The following is a 24,104-nucleotide window of genomic DNA, read 5'->3' as shown; positions in this document are numbered from 1 at the left end:
AAAAAAAGTATATTTATTTAGAAGTCTATTTACCACAGTGTTAACAATGGCTAAAAACAACATTTGTAAAAACACAATTTATTTTAATTTTTATTTCTGCTCATCTGTATTTGCTTTTCTATACTATACATGCATAACTTAAATAATTTTAAAACTCACAAAAAAAAAACCAAAGCTACTGATAATTTTTTTTACATACCATTATCTCCTCCTCCAAAAGACCATACAGTTCTCCCATCTTTAGATAAAGCAATAGTATGTGAACTGCCACAAGAAACCTCTCCTACATTGCTAATGTCTTTTACTAATGTTGGAATGTTACGGCTATTACTGTCACCGTGACCTTGAATGAAACACACACAAATAACAAAGAAACAATGTTAATTCTTTTTCTCTATGCTACTAATTCACAAGTGGAATAAGTGTTACAACTTCAAAACAGAATTCAGGTATTTAAATGCAATTAAATATGAACAACAGAATCATTTCTAATACCTTCTCAACCAGCCCTCCATGCCACTCCGACTGAGGCATCCAGCTGCCTTGAGGAATCATTAGAACATTCTATTCATGCTCTGCTCACAGCACTTACCTTAAGTTGTCTTGTGTCATGCTCATGTTGACTTGTTTTCACTACCCACTAGATTATCAGCTTCAGGATCATGATGGTATTGTTCACATCCCAGAAACCCTACAGTGCCTGGTCACAATAGGCACTCAGTAAATTCTTGTTAGATAAAATTATATCTTAAATACCAGCACCAAAATCTAGGTATTATCTATATAAAATTACCTTCCTCTGAGCTTAAAACTAACAAAATAAAATGACAGTCATTGGCCTATTAAATCCATTCTGTTTCTCAATAACCATATCATTTCTATTTTCTGAGAGAATAACTTCATTTTTTAAAATCTTACCTAATCTTCCAAAGTCTCCTTCACCCCATGTGTATAATTCACCATCTTCTGTGACAGCAGCACTGTGTCTGTATCCAGCTGACACACAAACAACTACCTGTATTGCACACAAGTAAATATGATGAGCATGCAGATTCTAAAACATACAGCCTGTATTTGATCCTATACAAGAGACTTTAGAGATACTAATATTTACAACTCGTCCAGGAATTACCATTTACAGTTGTGAAGGCTGTGTCCAGGATAAGGATGACTGGCTAAGGGGTCAAGTAAGTGCTGAAATATAGCCTATGTTCTGTTTACCAAATCATGAACCCTGGCTACCAACCAGAGGAGGGGACAACTTTTCTCAATTCACACAAAGGCACTGTAAGGAGTAGCAGGGGCCCTGAATACATCAGTCTAATCATTTGCAAGAATACTGTACCACCAATCAAGTCTACTCAAAGAGCTGGAGAGATGTGAACCCCCCAGAATGATGACAATTTTTAAAATACAAGGTTAACATAAAAAACCTCCAGTCTTAGCTGATGAAGAAAACTCATTACATAATAGGGATAACTCTCAAAAAGATATTTAATACTAGTACCAATACAGAAAAATCTAAACACAATTTATTTTAATTTGTTTTTTTATTTTTGAAAGCAGGATTTATTGAAAGGACAGAAAAGCTCCCACAGTGGAAGGGGACCCAAGGGGTTGCCCTATTTTAATTTTTATTTCTATAATTTAATGTCTATGATTTATACAAGCTTATATTAAACTCCTGACAGTATCTCTTTGACCTTATATAGCTATCTATTGATGAGTACAATCAGAGGTATAAAAATATACAACAACATAATTTGGGAATCACTCATATCTTTGAACACTGATCAAAATAACTAGCTATTTTTAAAAATACACAGAAAAAAAAAATGACTGCACTTATAGCTCCATGTATTTTTAATCACCAAAACTGAGAACTTACTTTAGGAAACTCAAATTTTACATTCAGTTAAAAATACTAAGAACCTAATATATTCTAGATGCTCTGCTAAGAACTTCTAAAATTTCTATCTGTAAATCATTAATTTAGAATTTCGTGACATTTTTCCATCATGATGATCATGGAAACTATGCTGTTTTTAAATGGCAATGTTTCCCACTATAAAAATGAAACTTTAAAAGGAATATAAGAAATGGAATTAAGGAAGAAAGAACATGCTAGAAAAACCAGGAAAATACAATCTCAAATAGTATTTATACGATATTCCTTAGGGCCCCATATTTAATATTTCATAAGTAACTTCCTCTGATGCTTTCAAAGTAGAATGTTTCAAAGTTCATTGCTTTAGGGTTGATGTATAAATTAAAATCCTGCAAGTTGTAACACAGTAAAATTTATTTAATAGCCAACCCTGTCAGACAACCACCCATAAAAGAAAAGGTGTCCCACTTGTACTTTCTGGCATAAAATTAAAATTTAGACTTTATAGAGATTTTTATATAAGAAAACTTTCAAGGAAATAATACAATCTTTTTTTTTTTTTTTTTGGTCAGCATTTCACTGTCACCCAGGCTGGAGTGCAGGGGAGCGCTCACAGCCATCCCAATGTCAACCTGCTGGGCTCAGGCAATCCTTCCACCTCAGCCTTTCAAATAGCTGGAACCACAAGTGCGTGCCACCACGCCCAGCTAATTTTTTGATTTATTGTAGAGACGAGGTCTCACCATGTTGCCCAGGCTGGTCTCGAACCCGTGGGCTCAGGCAATCCTCTCGCCTCAGCCTACCAAAGTGCTGGGATTACTGGGCGTGAGCCACCGTGCCCAGTAATGCAATCTTAAAATAGAAGAATTGGTACAATTGCATATAAGTTTAGGAAAATACCTTCACTTCTTTCAAGAAAGACTAAAAAATAAATAAAAAGAGAAGACATAAGTTGAGCTTCTAATGGTGCCAACTATTGCTTTGGGCCTTGGGTAATTACTTAATACCTCACTGTTCAGGTCTCTGTTAAGATGCCACCTGCTCCAAGAGCACCCTCTGACCTCATTATCTAATATCACACCTTGCCCAAGTTAGTCTCTGTTACATTACTCAATTTTTTTATTATTATATGAAATTATCTCATATCTTTGTTAACTTATTCTATCTCAAAGATTAAACCTCCATTAGAGCAGAAACCTTATCTGTCTTGTTCAATGCTACGTCTAATGTCTAAAACACAGCCTGACTCTAGGAAGGTGCTAAATAAATATTTTTTGAATGACTCTCAGTTTCTTTATCTGTGAGATGAGGATAGTAAGAACCTCACAAGAATAATTATCCTTATAAGAACATAAGAATTGCCGGGTTCGGTGGCTCAGCCTGTAATCCCAGCACTTTGGGAGGCTGAGGTAAGTGGATTGCCTGAGCCCGCAGGTTCGAGACCTGCCTGGGCAGCGAGATCTCATCTCTACAATAAATCAAAAAATCAGCCGGGCATGGTAGCGCGTGCCTGTAATTCTGGCTACTTGGAAGGTTGAGGCGGAAAGATCACCGGAGTCCAGCAGGTCAAGGCTGTGGTGGCCAGAAGCGGCCACTGCACTCCAGTCTGGGTGACAGAGTGAGACTCCAACTCAAAAAAAAAGAATTACAATTAAAGAACATATATAAAAGTGATCTGTAAACTGTAAAGCAGATACACAAAAGACAAGTCAAACTGTTGGGGATAAAGGGCAACTTCAGAAAGAATACATCAAAATCTGAAAGATTTTGTCAATTATAACACCATTGCATCTAATTATTTTTAAATCCAGAAAGAAAGCACATACCTTTCCCTGCAGAGGCCCCTGAATAAGCTTGGGATATTTCTGTGTTGAACTATTTCCATGTCCCAGTTTTCCATAATCACCATCTCCCCAACTGAAGACTTCTCCTTCTGTTGTAAAAGCTAAAGTATGACCATCAGATCCTTTAGAAGATGAAACTTTTTTAATGGACCTGTGAGGTTCAAATGTTAATTTTTTTAAAGTAGACTGATTGTTGGAATCTCCAAGACCCAGTCTCCCATAGCTGCCTTTACCACAAGCTCTGACAGAACCATCCGTAGAAATGACAAAAGTGCAGTACTGTCCAGCTTCAATCTATAAACAAACAGAATCATAAACACAAAATGCTTCTGTGAGAATCAAAGTATAATATTAAAGGCTGGTTTTATCAAAGAGGCTCAAAGGAAGTCTTTTTTTTTTTTTTTGAGTTGGCATCTCACTCTGTCACCCAGGTTGGAGTGCAGTGGCATGCTCACAGCCACCGCAGTCTCGAACTGCTGGGCTCAGGTGATCCTTCGGCCTCACCCTTCCATGTAGCTGGAACTACAGGCACACACCACCGTGCCTGGCTAGTTTTTTGATTTATTGTAGAGATGAGGTCTCACCAAGTTGCCCAGGCTGGTCTCAAACCCCTGGGCTCAGGCAATCCACTCACCTCGGCCTCCCAAAGTGCTGGGATTATAGGCATGAACCACCGTGCCCAGTCTAGGAAGTCTTCTAAAGCAGAATATGCCATGATTCTCCACAGAAATTAAGGAGTACATAGAAAACTAAGAGAACACTAATGGCCTTTTCATGCTGACTTCATTGTTGAGCTCAAATTCATGCATATTTTATCTTTTCAGGTTAAGATTCAATGAAAAAGCAAAGTAAAATTTTTCGGTACCCTCTTACAATTGCCAGGAAATAAAGGCAAGAAAAAAAACTTTCCTATAAATTTCTTAGGAATTATGGCAAGAATCAAACAAAATATATCCTAGACCTTCCGAAAAATATACATTTTTTTTTAATTTTAATTTTTATTTTTTGAGTTGGAGTCTCACTCTGTCGCCCAGACTGGAGGGCAGTGGCTGCTCCCAGCCACCGCAGCCTCGACCTGCCGGGCTCCGGCGATCCTTCCGCCTCAGCCTTCCAAGTAGCCGGAATTACAGGCATGCGCTACCACGACCGGCTGATTTTTTTTTTTTTTTTTTTTTATTGTAGAGATGAGGTCTTGCCTGCCCAGGTGTGTCTCGAACTCACGGGCTCAGACAATCCACTCACTTCAGCCCTCCCAAAGGCGTGAGATTACAGGCTGAGCTACCGAGCCCAGCGAAAAATATACATTTTAATGTAAATAATAAAATAGAAAGTTCTAGCTTGACTACAAAAGTAAATGATCATACAAAAATGAAATACCAATACGGCAAAAGAAAATTCCAGTTTCATTTTAGTCTTATTTATCATTTGTGTTGAATATAATGGTAAAATCTGTTGCCATTCATAATATTTTTTAAAAAGCCAAATCCCAATTTAATTTTTGAAACTTGAAAATGCTGTCAGAGATATGGAGGACTTAAAATACACTTTTCTGTTAAAATGAAAAACCGATGGTTTAGTATGGTATAGAAATAATACAGCAAGAAACAATCATTGAGAATTTTCACTCATTTTTTAAAAAAAATTCAACATTATTTAAAGCAAATAAGCGTGAATATATACCCCATTATCTATCAGTTTGTAAGGCATATAGAAAACTTACGGTCTGAGCGTCAGAGAAACTAGGAGCCAGTTTAGGTTGCAGTATTTTCTCCTGTGTGCCTTCTACCAACTGATGGCTGCTATTGCTCCCCCAAACATAAACCTCACAGGTTTCTGAGACAATAGGAGCATCACCAGTCTGAATGCTATCTGGGCTAGCACACGTTCTTGAGTAATCAGAAGCCATTCTGCAAACCTATTAAAATTTAAAAACATGCAATAAATAATCAAGACAGTTTTAGTCCAGATATTTTAAATATATATTCTCTGAAATTACTGAGTTACCTTTACTTCTTCTTCTTTTTTTTTTTTTGAGTTGGACTCTCACTTTATCGCCCAGGCTGGAGTGCAGTAGCATACTCACGGCCACCCCAGCATCGACCTGCTGGGCTCCAGCGATTCTCCCATCTCAGCCTTCCAAGTAGCCAGAACTATAAGCACATGCTACCATGCCCGGCTAATTTTTTATTTTAATGTAGAGACGAGGTCTCGCCAAGTTGCCCGGATTGGTCTTCAACCTGCGGGCTCAGGCAATCCACTCACCTCGGTCTCCCAAAGTGCTGGGATTATAGGCTGAGTCGCCGAGCCCAGCCTACCTTTACTTCTAATACTCTCAACTTCTCAAATAAACTAAGAATAACACATCCAGTTTTGTGGGGGGTTTTTCGTGAGAAAGCAGATTTATTGAGAGGACAGAGAAGCTCCCACAGTGGGAGGGGACCCAAAGAGGTTGACCCAACACATCCAGTCTTAAACACAGCTATACTATTTACTTACACAGAATAAACCACTAAAAGACACTAATAATGGTGGCAAAAGTGGAAAGAGCCATACCCATCAAGTTTATTTTAACTAAAAACTTTATCACTGTATCCAAAAGCATATACAAAAAGAAAGTATAAAAAATAAAATAGAAAATCCACCATGGATAATTTTATCACCCTAATACAACAAGTCTTCCCTTTTTTATATATGTCCCCCCAGAATCTGTCATATACATGTTTAACACAGTTGCCACAGTGGATATATAAAAATAACAATACAAAAGAATCATTCAGAATTTTCCATGTCTACTTTTCTAATTGAACAGATAATTTTCCATCTAGTATTTTTTAAAAATAATGATTTGCTTAATGACTTTATTTATTTATTTATTTTAAGAAAAAAAGAGATGGGGTCTTGCTAAGTTGCCCAGGCTAGACTCAAACTCCTGGGCTCAAGCAATCCTCCCACCTCAGCCTTCAGAATAGCTGAACATGTAACCATGTTCAACTCCACATTTCTTTAATAGGACATTTTAGAGTCTTTCTACTTACTTGTTATATAGGTCATTTTAAACAATATAGTTGTTAATATATTTTTACTACTTTCTTAATAAAGAACCTAAAAAATGGGACTCTGTATCCAAAAAAAGATAACCATCGTATGATTCTTGAAACATACACTGCCATCCAAAATGGTGCTACAATATGGCAAAGCAATGTGTAAATGAGGGCTGTCCTAATAACAGTGAGGGCCCAGAGCAATTCAACACACACACACACACACACAATAAAATTCATGGCTAATTGACCATATCTGTTGAATATAATGGTAAAATCCGTTGCCATTCATGAAGTTTTTAAAAATCAAGGTTGTCTGCCAAAAGCATAGGAACCAAGGTGACTATTCCAGTTGCCCTAACCAAGGAATGGGTCTATATGAGAGTGCCAGTCTCACTGCAGTCATATCAGCAATTGGTATAATACTTTTTTTTCTACCTTCTAGATTTTTTGCTGAATCAAGCAAAACAATAAATAATTTTAAAATGTGAACATATTAGTTTGCCAGCACATTAAATGAGAAGGGATAGGTTTTGTTTTTTTTTTTTCAGTTGGAGTCTCACTGTCGCCCAGACTGGAGTGCAGTGACACACTCCTGGCCACCGCAGCCTCGACCTGCTGGGCTCCAGTGATCGTAGGTTTTTAAATAGTATCCCAAACAACAGAATAATATGTGGTTAGACAAACATTTTCTAGTGAACATGAAGACAGCATCTGAGGACAGCTTTCGGTCCCCAATAAAAGATGTGAAATATTGCTGGAGACACAAAAGGAGGATGGGTAGGGTCAAAGGGGTCAAAACTGTTCATCTAAAGATATATGACTATCATAGGGACTATAAGAAAAATCACAGTCCTCCCCTTCTCCCTCCCCCACAAAAAAGATGAGGACAGCAGGAAAAAAATTTCACAGGGCTTAGAAATGCACTTTTTAAACTGGGAGAGGGAATGGATACGATTCTATGAAGATAGGAAGATGAACTGTGTAACAGCAGCAACACAGTTTTCTAAAAACTCCAGGTCACTAGAAAGCAAAACTCCAAACCCATGCATAACATTCATGACAAGCTAGGTGACACAGTAGCCCCAACAACCCCAAAATATAAGTAGTTGGTTGGGTACAAACACCTGCATGGCAATAGCATCTGTGAAAGAAGAAGCAATGAAGCATCACACAAACCTCAGAACAGGAGAAGCTCAAAACAGTCAATGAGGTACTCACAAAAAGAACAGCAAGCCAATCCAAGCATAGCAGTTACAAGTGGAAGGAGTCTTTCCCTTTCTGATAGCAAATAAATACTAAGGGTCCAAGATGAGAGGTCCTAAAGAAACCAGAGTAATCTAGCTCTTGTGACCTCTTGAAATTGACCAGCCAGGACTCCCTTTCAGGACAAAGCCCCCACACCAAGGAGAAACTCCTAAGGGGTGGAATCAAAGCTGAACAGGACAGAACAACAGAGAGGAAAGATGGAGAATGCCTAGATAAAAGGTGGGAAGGAGAATGAGATGAGAAACTACCTTTTTTTTTTAACAGTACGCAAAAAATAACAGAGAGGAAATTTATAAAATTAGAAAAGTTTTCTTAAATCCTACCTCATTCTAAGAGTTCTGGAAAACAAATTTTGTATAAAAATAAGCAACAGAAAAGTACTGAGATCAAATTTCACATTAAGTTATTATAAGAAAGAAAGAAGGCCAGGCATGGTGGCTCACACCTACAATCCCAGCACTTTGAGAGGCAGAAGCAGGAGGACTGCTTGAGCCTGGGAGTTTGAGACCAGCCTGGACAACACAGCAAGATCTCATCTCTACAAAAACAAACAAACAAACATGCTGGGTATGGTGGCACAAGCATATAATCCAAGCTAGTCAGAAGGATGAGGCAAAAAGTAGTACCTGAGCCCAGGAGGTCAAGGCTGCAGTGGCCGTAATCACACCACTGTACTCCAGCCTAAGCAACAGAGTAAGACCCCAACTAAAAAAAAAAAGAAAGGAAAAGGAGCAAAATAGCATCCCTACAATAAAAGTATACCAAAAGAAAACTGCCCATAAAACAGATTCAACTGTAACCCATTTCAAAACAAGCTAAAAGGAATTAAGAAAATTAAACAAGACATGAAATAAAAACAGATATCTAATTAGAAATCCTCCAAAATGAGATGGCATAACTCAAGAAAGAATTAGAAATAAAAGAAAAATTTAATTTTGGAAAAGAAGACTAAGCTAGATGAAATCCAAGAGTAAGTAAATATATCAGATAATGTCCTAAAAGCAAAGAAAGATGAAAAAAATACATTTTCAGAAACAAAAAAGAAACTAAAGAACATATAAAGTATTCAAGAAAAAGGTGACAAATACTAAAGTTAGGCAAAGATCCAATACACAGATAACAGGAGTCCCTAACGAACAGAACCAAATAAAACTAATACAAATAATAATAGAAACTATAATTTAGGAACACTTTCCTGAAATAAAAAAGATTTAACACTACATAATGAATTCCTACATCTGAGAATATCAAGAATGAATATCCTAGTAAAATACTGACCTTTAAAGAAAAAAAAATTCTTTGGACTTCTCAGCAAAACGTGCACATGACGCATGTAGAAAAGAAAATTAGACTACCTTTGGACTTTGACAGCAACACTTCATGCCAGAATAAAACAGAGTAACATATTTAACATATACACAAGAAAAGAAAATGTGAAGCAAAGATTTTATATTCTCAAAACTGACTTTCAAGAATAAAGAGCACAGTAATTATCAACATGTAAAAAACTCAGAATCGTGTTCTGATGGGTCTTTATTGCAACATATACTAGGGAATGGGCTTTAGACAATCAAAAAGAATAGAGTAACACAGACTGATAGTGAGCATTAAATATGTAATTACTTATAGAAGTACAGGTGGCTCAGCCTGTAATCCCAGGGCTTTGGGAGGCTGAGTGGATTACCTGAGTCCGTGGGTTCAAGACCCACCTGGGCAACTTGGTGAGACCTCATCTCTACAATAAATCAAAAATTAGCCAGGCGCGGTAGTGTGCGCCTGTAGTTCCAGCTACTTGGAAGGCTGAGGTGGAAGGATCACCGGAGCCCAGGAGGTCGAGGCTGCAGTGGCCAGGAGCGGCCACTGCACTCCAATCTGGGTGACAAAGTGAGACTCCAACTCAAAAAAAAAAAGCAGAGAGTGTGTAATGACTATATGCCCTGACTATATAGATGTGATACAATTATGACAAAACAGAGAGAGCATACATAAAAAATTAATATTTAGTAGTATTTGTCCTGTTATTTTAGGACTGTTCTTTGTGTGTATGTGTGTTAACATGTGATTAAAACAAATGAGTAATGATGGAATATTTTAATTCTATCATCTCTGTATCCTTGAAAATCAGCAACTCAGTTTAGAAGATATAAATATAGAAAAGCTTAAAAAAACCTCTATAGCCCTGAATTTGAAAGTATCGGTAGACACTCATTAGGCATTTTAGCTTCATTTTATTTTAATTTTAATTTTTAAAAATTATTTTATTTTTAAAATGTGGGGTACAAATGAGGGTTAGGTACATACATGGTCATCATACAGGTACACTTATTAATGTTGTGTGCCAACCCCCCATAGTGTCCCACTACTGCCAATTCCTTTCTTATGGTATTATGATAAATGCTTAGTATTTTAGCTTTAAATACACACAAAGATACACACACACACACACACACACACACACACACACACACACACACACACACACACACACACACACCCTCACTCTGTCTACTATAAAAGCCTAGAAACAATAAGACCAACTCAGTAACAGAAAGTATCTCTAGCACCTTGATCCAATGCAAGAAAACAAGGTAGTTGATACTAGATCTGGGGCAAGACATGCATAACATCAGTCAGGATCAAGGAAGCTATCTAAGACCATTAGGATTTGATTAAATCAAAAGAACTTAGGAACCACTCTGAAGAGACCACCACTTTGAAAAGATCATTAGTTAAAGATGAAAATATGACCCTCGCTACAGATAATTCTTCAATGGACTAAAACTACAATAAGTTTAAATTTATGGGTTCATAATGATATTTTTTAAATGAAGTTAATTGGCCAAGTTTGGAGGATGATAGGGGGCCAACTAATTAAATTGGAAACTAGTAAATAAAAAGCAAGAGGGGAGAATCAAGCATTTATTCTGCCTTTCCTAAATGAACTATAGCAGAGTAATCAAACAGTCATACGGGAAGTATCTCTTCATAAAAACATTCCAACGAATAAATTGAAAAGAAACAATAGAATTAGCATATCACATTTTGCAGTCAACCACAAATGAATGAAGTAATAGATCAAGACATTAAGCATCAAGGGGAGACAACCAGATGAAACCTGATGAATGAACATACACCACGTATGCAGTCTTGCCAGAGGATCAAACAAGAGACTGATAAAGTCTCCGGATCCAGTGGCCCATTTACAGGAAATACAGAGGATAGAGAAACATACTCCACTGCATCAGGATTAACCAACCAGCAAAACTCAGGATATGGAAAATTCTACAGCCTAAAACCCCTCAGTTCCTGAACAAATACAGTAAAGAGAAAAAAAGGGAGGGAGAGCCAGTAGAATAAAAGATTAAAAAGAATTTACTAGCCAGGCACCACGGCTCACGCCTGTAAAACCAGCACTTTGTGAGGCAGAGGTGAGAGGATTGCCTGAGTCCAGAGGTTTGAGAGCAGCCTGGGCAACTTGGCAAGACCTCGTCTCTACAGTAAATAAAAAAATTAGCTGGATGTGGTGGTACACGCCTGTGGTTCCAGCTGCTTGGAAGGCTGAGGTGGAAGATTGCTTGAGCCCAGCAGATGGAGGCTGCAGTAGCCGAGAGCGTGCCATTGCACTCCAGCCTGGATGACAGAGTGAGATTCCAACTTAAAAAAAAAAAAAAAAAAGACTACTTTTTTTTAATGGGCAAGACTGAAGTATAGTGTCTAGGGATGCACATTTGGGTGACACAACTATAAATGCAAGGAAGTGATTACTCTAAAAATCAGAATTCTTTGGGGAGAAGAAAAGGGATTATGACCAGGACTTGAAAGGCTTCTGCAGTGGCTGACAAAACTCTTATTTCTTTACCAGAGTAAAGATTAGAAGGGTATTTATTTAATAATAATTCATTAAGCCATACATCTACATCTGTTTGTATGTCTTCCTGTATCTGTTTTACTTAATTAAAAACAAAATGTTTTAATTAAAGTTACTAGCGCATGATTCAAAATGAATAAAAGGGTATACAGTGGAAAGTATGTCTTCTTCTTACCCTACTCTCACCCTGGATACCCCAGCAGTTCTACTCTGTAGAAGCAATCACTCGTGCTACTTTCTTTTGCAGCCTTTACAGAGAAAATAGATTATTTTTAAGGGATAAAATGTGCCATAGCATTTTAAGATAAAGTAATTTTTAATCCAAAAGCCATGATGATTATTACATACCTCTTCAAAGAGACATAATGCTGCCTCATAGAGTGAGCACAAGCCATCAGACGTTCTCGTTGGTTCTCTCCACTGACTCCTATCAGCAGATGAACCCTGTAATTAAAACATTGTGGGATACAGTATGGAAAGGAGAGAGACATATGCATTAAAATCACTTAAATAGTCTATAAAAACAACTACTTGAAGAACTGTCTATATGATTATGTGCATTAAGACCAAATCCTAACATTAGGTCATGAAACTTTTACAAAGAAGTGTTATAAAAGAACTGGTGATTAAATCAAATGGTAAGTGCCAACCCTTCACTGATTACCTTATTAAAAAGTGATTTATTCCAAGAGTCACAGGGCTCCAGAAATGGTCAAGGAGGCAGAATGTTGCCAGTTACATACTCTTTAGATAATCAATATCCAGCAAAGATGGTCTCAGGAAATATTCTATTCCCCTGGGGCTACATTATCCACCTAGTCCTCACCTGGCAGAATATAGTCAGCCTAAGTCATGACCCTCCCATATAGCCAGCCTAAGTCATGACCCTCCCCCCTTCTTAGTTTCAATACAACATGGTCCCAAGAAGTCAGTTCACCTTTTTTCCTAGCACAGCTGAGAAATCACAGCACCTCTCTGGAACTTACTACCCCCTCACCACAGTAAAACCTAATGGGAGAAATCATTATCTCAATAAAAAAGGATACATAAGCTGGGCTCGGTGGCTCAGCCTGTAATCCCATGCCTTTGGGAGGCTGAGGTGAGTGGATTGCCTGAGCCCATGGGTTCAAGACCCGCCTGGGCAGCGAGACCTCATCTCTACAATAAATCAAAAAATCAGCCGAGGGTGGTAGCACATGCCTGTAATTCCAGCTACTTGGACGGCTAAGGCGGAAGGATCGCCGGAGCCCAGCAGGTCGAGGCTGCGGTGGCCGGAAGCGGCCACTGCACTCCAGTCTGGGTGACAGAGTGAGACTCCAACTCAAAAAAAAAAAAAGATACATAAAAAACTAATATATCCACTGCCCCTCAAATTTCCATAACCTTAAATCTTTAGGTCACAAATGTCAAGTTATTTCTACAATTTACCAATCCTTTATTACAAAGGATACTATATAATAAAGATATTTATATTCTAGACCAGGAGTCCCCAACCAGTACTAATCCATGGCCTGTTAGGAATCAGGTCGCACAGCAAGACGGCAGTGAGAGCAAAGCTGCATCTGTATTTACAGCCGTTCCCCATTGTTCACATAACCACCTGAGCTCTGCCTCCTAACACATCAGTGATGGCATTAGATTCTTATAGGAGCATGAACCCTATGTGAACTGTGCATGCAAAGGATCTAGGCTGGGCACTCCTGATGAGAGTCTAATGCCTGATGATCTGAAGTGGAGCTGTGGCGGTGATGCTAGTGCTGGGGAGTGGCTGCAAAACACAGATTAACACCAGCAGTGAGGCTTAACTGCTTGGAGACCCTAATAAATAATTTGCTTGAGACTCATATCAAAACCCTATCAGTGAGTGGCAAGTGTGTTGATGTACTTCAATTGCACAGCTGTATCTGGTGACAGGCTTTAAGTCAGAATCTGACACTTATTTTAGTCCAAAAATGGCCCACCCATTATTTCATTTACCACTTCCATCCACACATCTTTTCTACACTGCACACTCATCTCAGTCACAGTTTTGGTAAGCCCACAGGCTAGCCCTAGCCAAAATAAAGCAAATAACAAACATTACTGGAGAGCTTCTTTGAAAAGTGGGAAAGACCAAATAATGCCACAGAAACTACATTTAAAAGAAAATACTAAGAGTCCTACTTAAATTATGGCTTCACTGCAACATTACAGGCTTTTAAAAAGTTGTTCTATATATTCGTGTGCTCCTCTTTCTATTTCACCAAGTAAAAAAAGCAATGGTGACATTTTCATCCACTTATACCTACTGGTCAGATACCCAATAAATAATACATCTAAATAAAAACAGCAAAAATTCGGACTCTCAAATATGAATCACTTTGGAGAATTCTCCAAATAGTGAGGTATTATGTAACAAAACTTTTGTCATCTGACAAGTTCCCCCACTGCCTTCAAAATCCACCATAATGAAGTTCATTTGAATGACTGACCTTTCACACCACTCTCCTCACCTAACAGAGTGGCTGAGAAGTTCAATCTTCAGTCTCTTTACAGATAGCTTTCTTTTCCTTTTCTCTATGGTCTTTATAAATTTACAATGTAAAGCTATCTGTTGTCATGGTCTGTTATTCCCACATCCCATCACTAATTGCAATTCTTAATCATTCTGTTCAGTTGTTACTAATTCTGCACTTCTCAGATTTCAATAAACAGTCTTCCAATCACAGCACATGGCTCACCATCTTTAGATCTTTGACTTTGTTTGGCTACTTCTTTTATTGTTGGGTCATCTCATGCTAATCTGCTGCTGCCAAGTCAGCTTTTCTTTTCAATTGTCTTAGGTGGTGCATCTCAATTGTACATGAGGACATGAATTACCTGGTGATCTTGTTAAAATACAGATTCTAGCCGGCCTCGGTGGCTCAGCCTGTAATCCCGTGCCTTTGGGAGGCTGAGGTGAGTGGACTGCCTGAGCCCGTGGGTTCGAGACCCTGCCTGGGCAGCAAGACCTCATCTCTACAATAAATCAAAAAATCAGCCGGGCGTGGTAGCGCATGCCTGTAATTCCAGCTACTCGGAAGGCTGAGGCGGAAGGATCTCCGGAGCCCAGCAGGCGAGGCTGCGGTGGCTGGGAGTGGCCACTGCACTCCAGTCTGGGCAACCGAGTGAGACTCCAACTCAAAAAAAAAAAAAAAAAAAAATACAGATTCTGATTCAGTAAAGTATAGATGGGACCTGAGATCCTGCATTTCTAACAAGTCTCGAGTGATGTCAATGCTGTTGTCTGAGGCTCAAATTGTGTGTAGTAAAGCTTTAGGGTCCAGACTTGTAGGTACAAAATAATGCCAGAAGCTGAGTGTTCAAAAATAACTAGTCCCTAGATATATAATATTTTGTTATACTAGCAAATACTTTAACACAACCACTCCAAATTCCCTATTTAGCCATGAAACATTTCTGGGGAAAACACAATAGTGATCTGTGACTCCATTATTTAAAGGCTACCTCTAGTTATCACCAAACCAAAAGCAGATGAGGAGCAGACTGTTGTACTAGGAGCTGGCACCAGAGCCATCACGATTCTTCCTTTCTACAGGATGGAGAACAATGTTGAAAACAGCATAAAATTTCCAGTGACAGACCTGGGTTTAACTCTAACCGCCATCAATTACTGGCTCTGTTACTGAAGGGTAAGGTTCCTCATACTGATACAGGAATCATGCCTATAACACTTAGGGCTGTTACACTTAATTAACTGACATTATGGGTAAAACCTGCTTAGCACAGTTCCTCATACATAGTAAGATTTCAAAACTGGTAACAATAATAGTCATTATTTTGTAATACATACATTGAAAAATAATTCTTTGCTAAATTTAAAAATACCAAACCAATAAAACATCCCACAAACACTGTTTGTAATAACTGTCACTGATTTCTTTCTCCTCCCCCCCAACAAAATTCAATAGTTAAGGATGAGACTACTCTAGCTTTGGTCAGTTAGGATTAAAGACACCTCTAAAATCCATTCTACACAGAATTCCTAGTGTGCTTTGTTAAGATACCATATAAAAACAGGGCTAAAGCTGGGTATTTTTAAATAAATTAAAATTTGAAAAATATAGCCAATTATATGTATAACATCATATGTTTTTTAATATACAATAGGAAGTTCAGTGGTCCAAAAATAAAGTGGAAATAATAATAATTATTACTATTATTATTAAATGTTTTGAGTCAGTCTCACTCTGTCGCCCAGGCTGGAGTACAGAGGTATGCTCACGGCCACTGCAGTCTTGACCTGCTGGGCTCAGCCTTCCAAGTAGCTGGAACTACAGACACGTGCTACCACACCCGGCTTCTTTTCTGAGTTGTTGTACAGATGAGGTCTTGCCAAGCTGCCCAGGCTGGTCTTGAACCCCAGGGCTCAGGCAATCCTCTCGCCCCAGCCTCCCAAAGTGCTGGAATTACAGGCATAAGCCACCACACCCAGCTTAAAGTGGAAATTAAAATAAGAAAGTTGTGGTTTCACAGGCCTTTATTTAGTTACCTTCCTCTTAAACATCTACCTTCCAAAAAATGAGATGACTTTTTTTCCACATTTGTCTAAGACACTCAGACAAGGACAAAGGCTGGATGGAGTATCTGGCTATCTGGTTTCACTCAAAATTGCATCAGTGACTCCCCACTGTCTATGGGATCAAGTTCCCAACCCCCACAGCATGGGGTACAGTGCTCTGCCTAGCCTGCAGTCTCATCTCATCCCATTTCAATCCATACATCCAAGGGCTTGCTCTCTCATACTTTGGTCACTTTGTGAATTTTGGTACTCTCATCTGAAAACTTCTCCAGCTCCCCCACTCATATACCTCATGTTTGCAGGTCAATTCCTCCACTTTTTAACCAACTTCAGAGACCCTTCCTCCATAAAACATTTTCTGCCTCTTCCCCTCCAGTCCTCTTCTTGCGTCCTCCCATCTCCACTCAAAAATAAATAAATATAAGTATTTTATATAAAGCAAACAGACGTTGTAAGTTTCTTTTTTCTTTCTTTTTTTGTTTTTTGAGTCAGAGTCTCACTATCATCCAGGCTGAAGTGCAGTGGCACGCTCACGGCCACTGCACCCTTGACCTGCCAGGTTCAGGCGATGCTTCTGCCTCGGCCTTCCAAGTAGCTGGAATTACAGGCGTGCGCCACCATGCTCGGCTGTTTTTTGATTTATTGTAGATATTGTCCAGGCCGGTAGATGTTTTTTGATTTATTGTAGATATTGCCCTGGGTTCAGGCAATCCTCTGGCCTCTGCCTTGCAAAGTGCTGGGATTATAGGCGTGAGCCACCATGGCCGGCTTAGACATTTAAGTTTCATAACATAATAAAGTTTTTACAAGAAAGATCTCTACTACAGCCCATTCTCATTAATTTGAAATATCTTTGCACCCCTCTTTCATTGCACTATGGGCTGTCTTATAGACACAGATGCTACCAAGTTACAAAAGCTAGAGGCATAAAGTAAACACCTAGAGGAACAAAAATGGTTATTTTTTTAGAATTTGAAGATGCAGACTGACATTATCTCCCTGTTCTTAAGTATAAGTTAATGAGCATTTTGTGTACTCCCACCAGACACAATTAATTACATGTGTGTGGGTAGCAGAAATTAAAAATCACACAAGTAAACACAATTTACAGATAAAGTTTATTTTTGTTAGGCTTTGAGAGCCAGTTATCCAATAGATGGTTATGTGTTTCTCCACTTCTAACATCTAGCTTGAAGATGAGTTCTGTCCCAGTTATTCAGGGGTAGGGAAACTTATGAAAGAGAGGATAAGGGTCAGTTTACGGTTTAGTATACAAGAAAAGGTTCTATATATTTCCTGAGCTCTCAGACAAGAATAAAGTGTAAGAAACAGGTTCTGAAGACCAAGAGCATCAGACTCTATCACTTACTGTGCAAGGAGAAATAACAATTATAAAATTCAGTTTAATAAACCATTCCTTTCCCCTAAAACCAATCTGAGGTGATTCTGAGAGAACCAAATTAAATCAAACACATACAATTCTTCCCCAGATTAGATCCAGAATTCTGAGGAAAGCAGTCTAGTTGTCTGAGGCACTTATCCCAATGAGGAGCTCTATTATAGGGATTTACAGCTGCTCCTCATCGCTCGCATTACTGTCTGAGCTCTGTCTTCGGTCAGATCAGCAGTGCCATCCTTTCTGGCATCAGAGACTGGTTTTGTGGAAGACAATTTTTCCATGGATGGGGGAAATGGCTTCAGGCACATAACATTTACTGTGCATTTTATTTCTATTATTATTACATTGTGATACATAATGAGATAATTATCATTATGAAATTATTCTTTTGGTATGCATCTGCAAACAATAGATTTATTATGGTTTCTGTGCAGTCAAACCTCACCACTAATGAAAATCTGTATTTGCAGCCACTCCCCATCTCTAGCATCACTGCCTCAGCTCCACCTCAGATCATCAGGCATTGAATTCTCATAAGGAGCATACAACCAAGATCCCTTACATGTGCAGTTCACAATAGTTAACGCTCCTATGAGAATCTAATGCCACCGCTGATCTGACCGAAGACAGAGCTCAGACAGTAATGCGGGCAATGAAGAGCAGTTGTAAATTCAGAAGTACAGATGAGTTACCCTCCCTTGCCTGCCACTCACCTCCTGCTGTGTGGCCTGGTTCCTAAGAGGCCATGGACAGAGACTGAGGGCCCTGTTATGGGGTATGGCCTTGAAGGGGAAAGAGGGAAGCACCTCTTGACAAGAAGTATTTGGTATTTTGTCCAGGAATGAGGGGACAAATGGAGAGAAACTGGAAACCCAGCATTAAAACAAATGTATTATATTTTAGATCTATTTTAAGATAGGCCTTCATGAAAAAAAAATCAATTTAACACAAACAGGTTAAAAACTGCTATAATAGTCAGAAAAGCAAAATGCTATGCAGACAGTTTAGGGTTGTAAAAATTACTTAACACAAGGCCTAGCCTATAAAGTGCCTAAATCAGGAACGCATGTTCTATTTCCAGCTCTTTTGCTCAGTAGATGTGTAAATTTAAGCTAATCACCACAGTTGCTTCATCTTTAGGATGGGGTGAATATTATTTACCTCACAGATTAATGTGATAATTAAATGAGAAAAGACCTAGCAGGTGGCAGGCACTCAACAAAGGTTAGTTCTCTTCTTCCTTATTCCAGATATTGTATAACAGTAAATGAAAAAAGTCCAAAAAAGAATGATATGGGATATTATAGGTTAATCAAAGATAAAACACAATATATATGTTGATAAGTATATTTACTGTAAAGATTTCTTAAGCTTGCAGAGCTGATTTAAACTATCAGTCAATTAGGGTAGCTGGTGATTAAAGAAGGAAAAATATTTAAACTATCCAATCAGTTAACAAATATACATACAAGCCTAGACAATGAGGCTAAACAGCTACTGAGAAAAGGAGTCTAGTTTCCTGGGGACCCCCTTCCCACTGAGGGCAAGTATTGTAGGCTAAAGCCTTACCAGGTAAGATGAAAAAGAGGCCTCTAAGTAATTACCATTCTGTTCAGGAAGTAAATACACCATGGGAAGCATGTAATCATAAAACTATACTGTGCAATAGTTAAATATTTTTTGTAACAAAGGCAATGCAAAATAAATAGCCCATGAAATAAAAAATTAAATGACTTCTCACAGAAATATTAACATGTGTTCATGAAGAGACACATTATTTTAGGTCATTAAATGACATTACACACTGGAAAGCAGCATAACATAAGAGGATGTTACCAGAAAGTATTACAAATCAGAAAACAAAATTAGAAAACCATGTGCAACTGAGAAGATTTAAATACTAAATAAGAAAGCACAGAGATCTAACTGCCTCTCACATCTGTTGCCTAAAGTCTTCCTTACTTCTATCACTGCATTCCTGGGCTCTAGGTCTTCACCTTATAGGACCCATGTCAGCATTCCATATCCCAAACAAAGCACTACAGGTTTTTCTTGTCTTATTTTTGTGTAATAGTAAAACATTCAAATTTTCAGAGATTTTATGATCTAAAATCTCCGAGTACTTACCTATGATAAAACTGTAAAAAATGACCCAATATTTACCATTCAGTTCACCAATGCAAAAATTAAGCTAGGTGAAAACTTAAACGCCCCAGTTTGAAAATATACTCAACAAAATTGCTTTTTAATAAAACATTCCTGTTCAAAGGTTTTCCACTTGTTTTAGGGGGAAAAAAAGGTTAGAAATAGACATATATAACTTACAAGTGGTATTGTTAATTACTTTACCTAAATAAAGGAATTGACATCTGGTAACAAAAGACCAAAAAAACTGATCAATGTAACCTAATTAAAATTAAGTCAGAGCAGGGCCAGTGGCTCACGCCTGTAATCCCAGCACTTTGGGAGATCAAGGTGAGAGGACTGCCTGAGCCCAAGTTCAATACCAGCCTGGTCAACTTGGTAAGACTTCATCTCTAAAATAAATAAATAAATTTGAGTCAACTTACAAGTGCTTAAGTCTTAGCATTCTAAATTTGCATTTTAACATTTGAATGTTGATTCTTGGTTTTCAAAGGCATTACCTTTCAGTTTTACAAATTCTTAAAACTGATCATACTATACTATACTTTTTTATTCTTTAATATGGCACCCAAGTTTATGATAATCAAATGATTAATTTCCTCTGATAACACACTCTTCACAGATCTTTGCTTTTCTCATTATTTCCCTTCATTCAGGCCTCGTCACAACTCAGAGAGCCCCTCCCTGGCCACATCAATTAAAATAGCACATCTTTCACCTCCTCATCTCTTCCCAGAGCCTATCACTCTGTTCCCTCATCACTCTCTATTCCCTTTTCCTCTTTTCTTCTTAGAACTTCTCACACCTAAAATTGTATATTTATTGTCTGACTTCTCTACTAGGCTGTTAGTTCCAAGGGGGCAGAAACTGTATCCCCAGGGCCTAGAATAGTACTTGGCATACAGTAAATGCTAAATAAAAATTGGGAAGGGGGCTGGCACAATGGCTTATGTCTATAATCCCAAAACTTTAGGAGACTGAGGCGCAGAGGATCACTTGAGACCAGGAGTTCAAAACCAGACTGGGTAACATAACTAGACTTCATCTCTACAAAAAATTTTAAAAATGAGCCAGTGTGGTGGCATGCACCTGTAGTCCTAGATATTCAAGAGGTTGAGATGGCAGGATCACTTTGACCCCAAGAGGCCAAGACTGCAGTAATCTATGATCATGCCACTGCACTTCAGCCTGAGTAACCTGAGTAACAGAGTGAGATCCTGTCTTAAAAAAAAGAAAATTGGGGAAGGATGAAAATAGAGATTTTTTTTTCAAAAGACCTCCACATTCACTAGCCAAAACTCCTTATTTTATATGTGAGTTTATTAAAACACAAAGAAGTTTAGATGAATTTCCCTTGTTCACATAAGAAGCCATAAAACTAAAACTACAAACCTGACTCCTGATCCAGTGGTCTTAACACTGTACCAACTAGCCTGTTTCTATATATCTACATGTCCAAAAGTTTCTTCAAAGTATATACAATATTTAGTGAACCTAATAATCTCTAGAAGAAGCCTCAAGTTATTCACTGTTACCATCAAATCATGAGAAGCTGGGTTGACTTTTCCAAAAATTGTTAGTTATGAGTTTTAAAGTTCAGATATATAGTACATACCAAAGAACGCCTCATCTGCATTAATATAGTCATAAAGCAGTCAAAGCTGATCATTCCTTCTTGACTTGAGAATAGTTTGCTTTTCTCCATGGTATTTACTACTGCTGAAGCCCCCAAAGCCATTTCTATCCATTCAAGAAGATACCGCAAAGAGCCTCGCTGCGCTGCTAAACCAAGCAGCAACTCAGAAGCTAATCTGCGACCTAAAGTGTCTGCCCCAGAATTAGGAATCGTTACTCCTTTAAGAAACGTTGTTACTTGTGATAAGCAGTCCAAGCCCATGGGAGGAATCTTGCTTTCATTTGCTAGTGATAATGGTGGCAAAGAGCTCACAACTTCAATTGCAGTATGGATAACATCATTGCAAAGACTGAGACCAGGTCCAGACACCGGCATCATCCAACTTTGTCTTAGAAGTGCAAATAATAAACTTAGACCAGTTCGAACACCCATTTCTATAAGTGCATCAGTGCTTGAGCGGGGACGTTCACTAACAGAATGGACATCTGCTGAACCAGAGCTGCTCTCCGGAGAATGCTGCTGCTGTTTCACTTTGCCTTTGTCATGGTATTTATTAGAAAGTGCATAAAAGACACGCTGGAGTACAAGCAGTCGTTTCCGAAGTGCCCCAGCAAATGGGGAATCTGAACATACCATCTTTGCTAGTGCTAGCTGGCTGCTAAGAAGGGCATCCAAATAGTGGTCCTGTTCATCACTAGAAAGAGACTCACGTTCAAAGTCTGGCAACTGTGGTCCCTTGAGGCATAAAACTTGTTGGGGCAAAGGTACTACTTCCTTATTGCTAACCAGTTTAGAATACAGAACTGCAACTCCCTCTCTTGTAGCAATAGATTCACTGTCCTCTGTAATCCAGGAGCTGTTCAGGTGTTCAAGCCATTTCAGTTTCACTGGTGGAACCATAGTTGCCATGTTGATTTATCCTTCAGCCATTAGTTCTGCAAAGGGAGAGGAGAAGACAGTCAAAAACATATATGGAAGATTCATAAACCTTCATCTTACATTACAATTTGTTATTTCAAACTGGTGAAACACAAATGAAATTTGGAGTTTAGTTCATGGTACTATACTATGTATAATGTTAGTATTTCAGCTTTGATAAATGCACCACGGTTATCTAAGACTTAACATTAAGGAGAAATGGGCAAAGGCATATGGAAACTATACCATCTTTGCAGTTTTCTGCAAATCTAAAATTCTAAAATAAAAAGTTCATTTTAAGAGCTGGGCACGGTGGCTCACGCCTGAAATCCCAACACTTTGGAAGGCCAAGGAGAGAGGACTGCCTGAATTCAGGAGTTTGAGACCAGTCTGGGCAACTTGGTGAGACCTCACCTCTACAATAAATCAAAACATCAGCGAAGTATGGTAGCACATGCCTGTTTTTCCAGCTTCTTGGAAGGCTGAGGCAGAAGGATCACCTGAGCTCAGCAGGTTGAGGCTGCAGTGACCATAAGCATGCCAATGCACTCCAGCCTGGACAACAGAGTGAGACACCAACTCAAAAAAAAAAAAAAAAGTAATTTCAGCCAGATGTGGTGGCTCATGCCTGTAATCCCAGCACTTTGGGAGGCCAAGGTGAGAGGACTGCCTGAGCCCAGGGTTTCAAGACCAGCCTGGGCAACATAGTGAGACTTCATCTCTACAATAAATCAAAAAATTGGCCAGACATGGCGTGCACCTGTAGTTCCAGCTACTTGGAAGACTAAAGTGGAGCAATCGCCTGAGCACAGCAGGTTGAGACTTCTGTGGCCATGAGCATGCCACTGCACTCCAGCCTGGGCGACAGAGTGAGACTCCAACTCAAAAAAAAAAAAAAAAAATTTCCTCCAATGTACCTTTTCCCTCCAGATTCTAATCCCATTGTTAGTATGACAGTGGGTTCTACAAACTGGTGATTCCCAAATTTGTATCTCCAACCCAGACCTTTTCCTTGAACTCCAAACCCAAATATACAATTGCCCACTTGGCCTTTCCACATGGATATCTAACAGGCATCTCAAACTTAACATATCAAAAATGGAACTCCTAATTCACCACTACCATCATCCCACCCAAACCTGTCCTTCCTGCAGACTTCCTCATCTCAGTAAATGGCAAATCTATTCTTCTAGTTCCTTGCCAAAAACCTTGGGAGTCACATAACTGATTCCCCCTGTCTTAAACTTCAAATGCAATTAGCAAACTCTATTTTCAAAATATATCCAGAATCCAACCAGTTCTCTCTCTCTGCTGCTACCACCCTGACCCAAGCCATCATCTCATGGATCAATGAGGAAGCCTCCTTACTGATCTCCCTGCCTTCAACCTTTACTGCACAAAAGTCTATTCCAACAAAACAGACAGAGGAGCTTTTACAATTTAAGTTAGACGTTTTTTCTGAGTATAATGAAGCAGCTTGGCATTTATCAATACCGTAGCCAAGAATAACTAGAAAGAACAGATAATTTTTAAAA

At 38.6% G+C, this 24,104-nt stretch overlaps 1 protein-coding gene across 3 annotated transcripts in view; it reads right to left on the bottom strand.

Annotated features, from left to right (window-relative positions):
• The window catches only part of HERC1 (HECT and RLD domain containing E3 ubiquitin protein ligase family member 1), a 159,529-nt gene extending 136,944 nt beyond the window's left edge, over nt 1-22,585 (bottom strand). For 2 of the 3 annotated variants that reach the window (XM_021712610.1, XM_008058555.1), the window contains exons 1-6: nt 21,631-22,581; nt 12,259-12,354; nt 5,453-5,647; nt 3,715-4,026; nt 919-1,015; nt 200-343 (exon numbers count right to left, since the gene is read on the bottom strand). In XM_021712610.1, coding sequence (XP_021568285.1) covers nt 200-343; nt 919-1,015; nt 3,715-4,026; nt 5,453-5,647; nt 12,259-12,354; nt 21,631-22,560 — 1,774 coding nt within the window. In that variant the 5' untranslated portion in view covers nt 22,561-22,581. Of the gene's footprint in view, nt 1-199; nt 344-918; nt 1,016-3,714; nt 4,027-5,452; nt 5,648-12,258; nt 12,355-21,630 lie in introns of all 3 variants that reach the window. The other variant, XM_021712609.1, reaches the window with a different exon arrangement.
• Between the last annotated feature and the right edge of the window lie 1,519 nt (nt 22,586-24,104).

The sequence above is a fragment of the Carlito syrichta genome, unplaced genomic scaffold (genome assembly GCF_000164805.1).
Source record: "Carlito syrichta isolate Samal-C Ts95f unplaced genomic scaffold, Tarsius_syrichta-2.0.1 Scaffold303399, whole genome shotgun sequence".
Classification (NCBI taxonomy): domain Eukaryota; kingdom Metazoa; phylum Chordata; class Mammalia; order Primates; family Tarsiidae; genus Carlito; species Carlito syrichta.
This window is presented reverse-complemented; position numbering and strand designations above follow the sequence as displayed.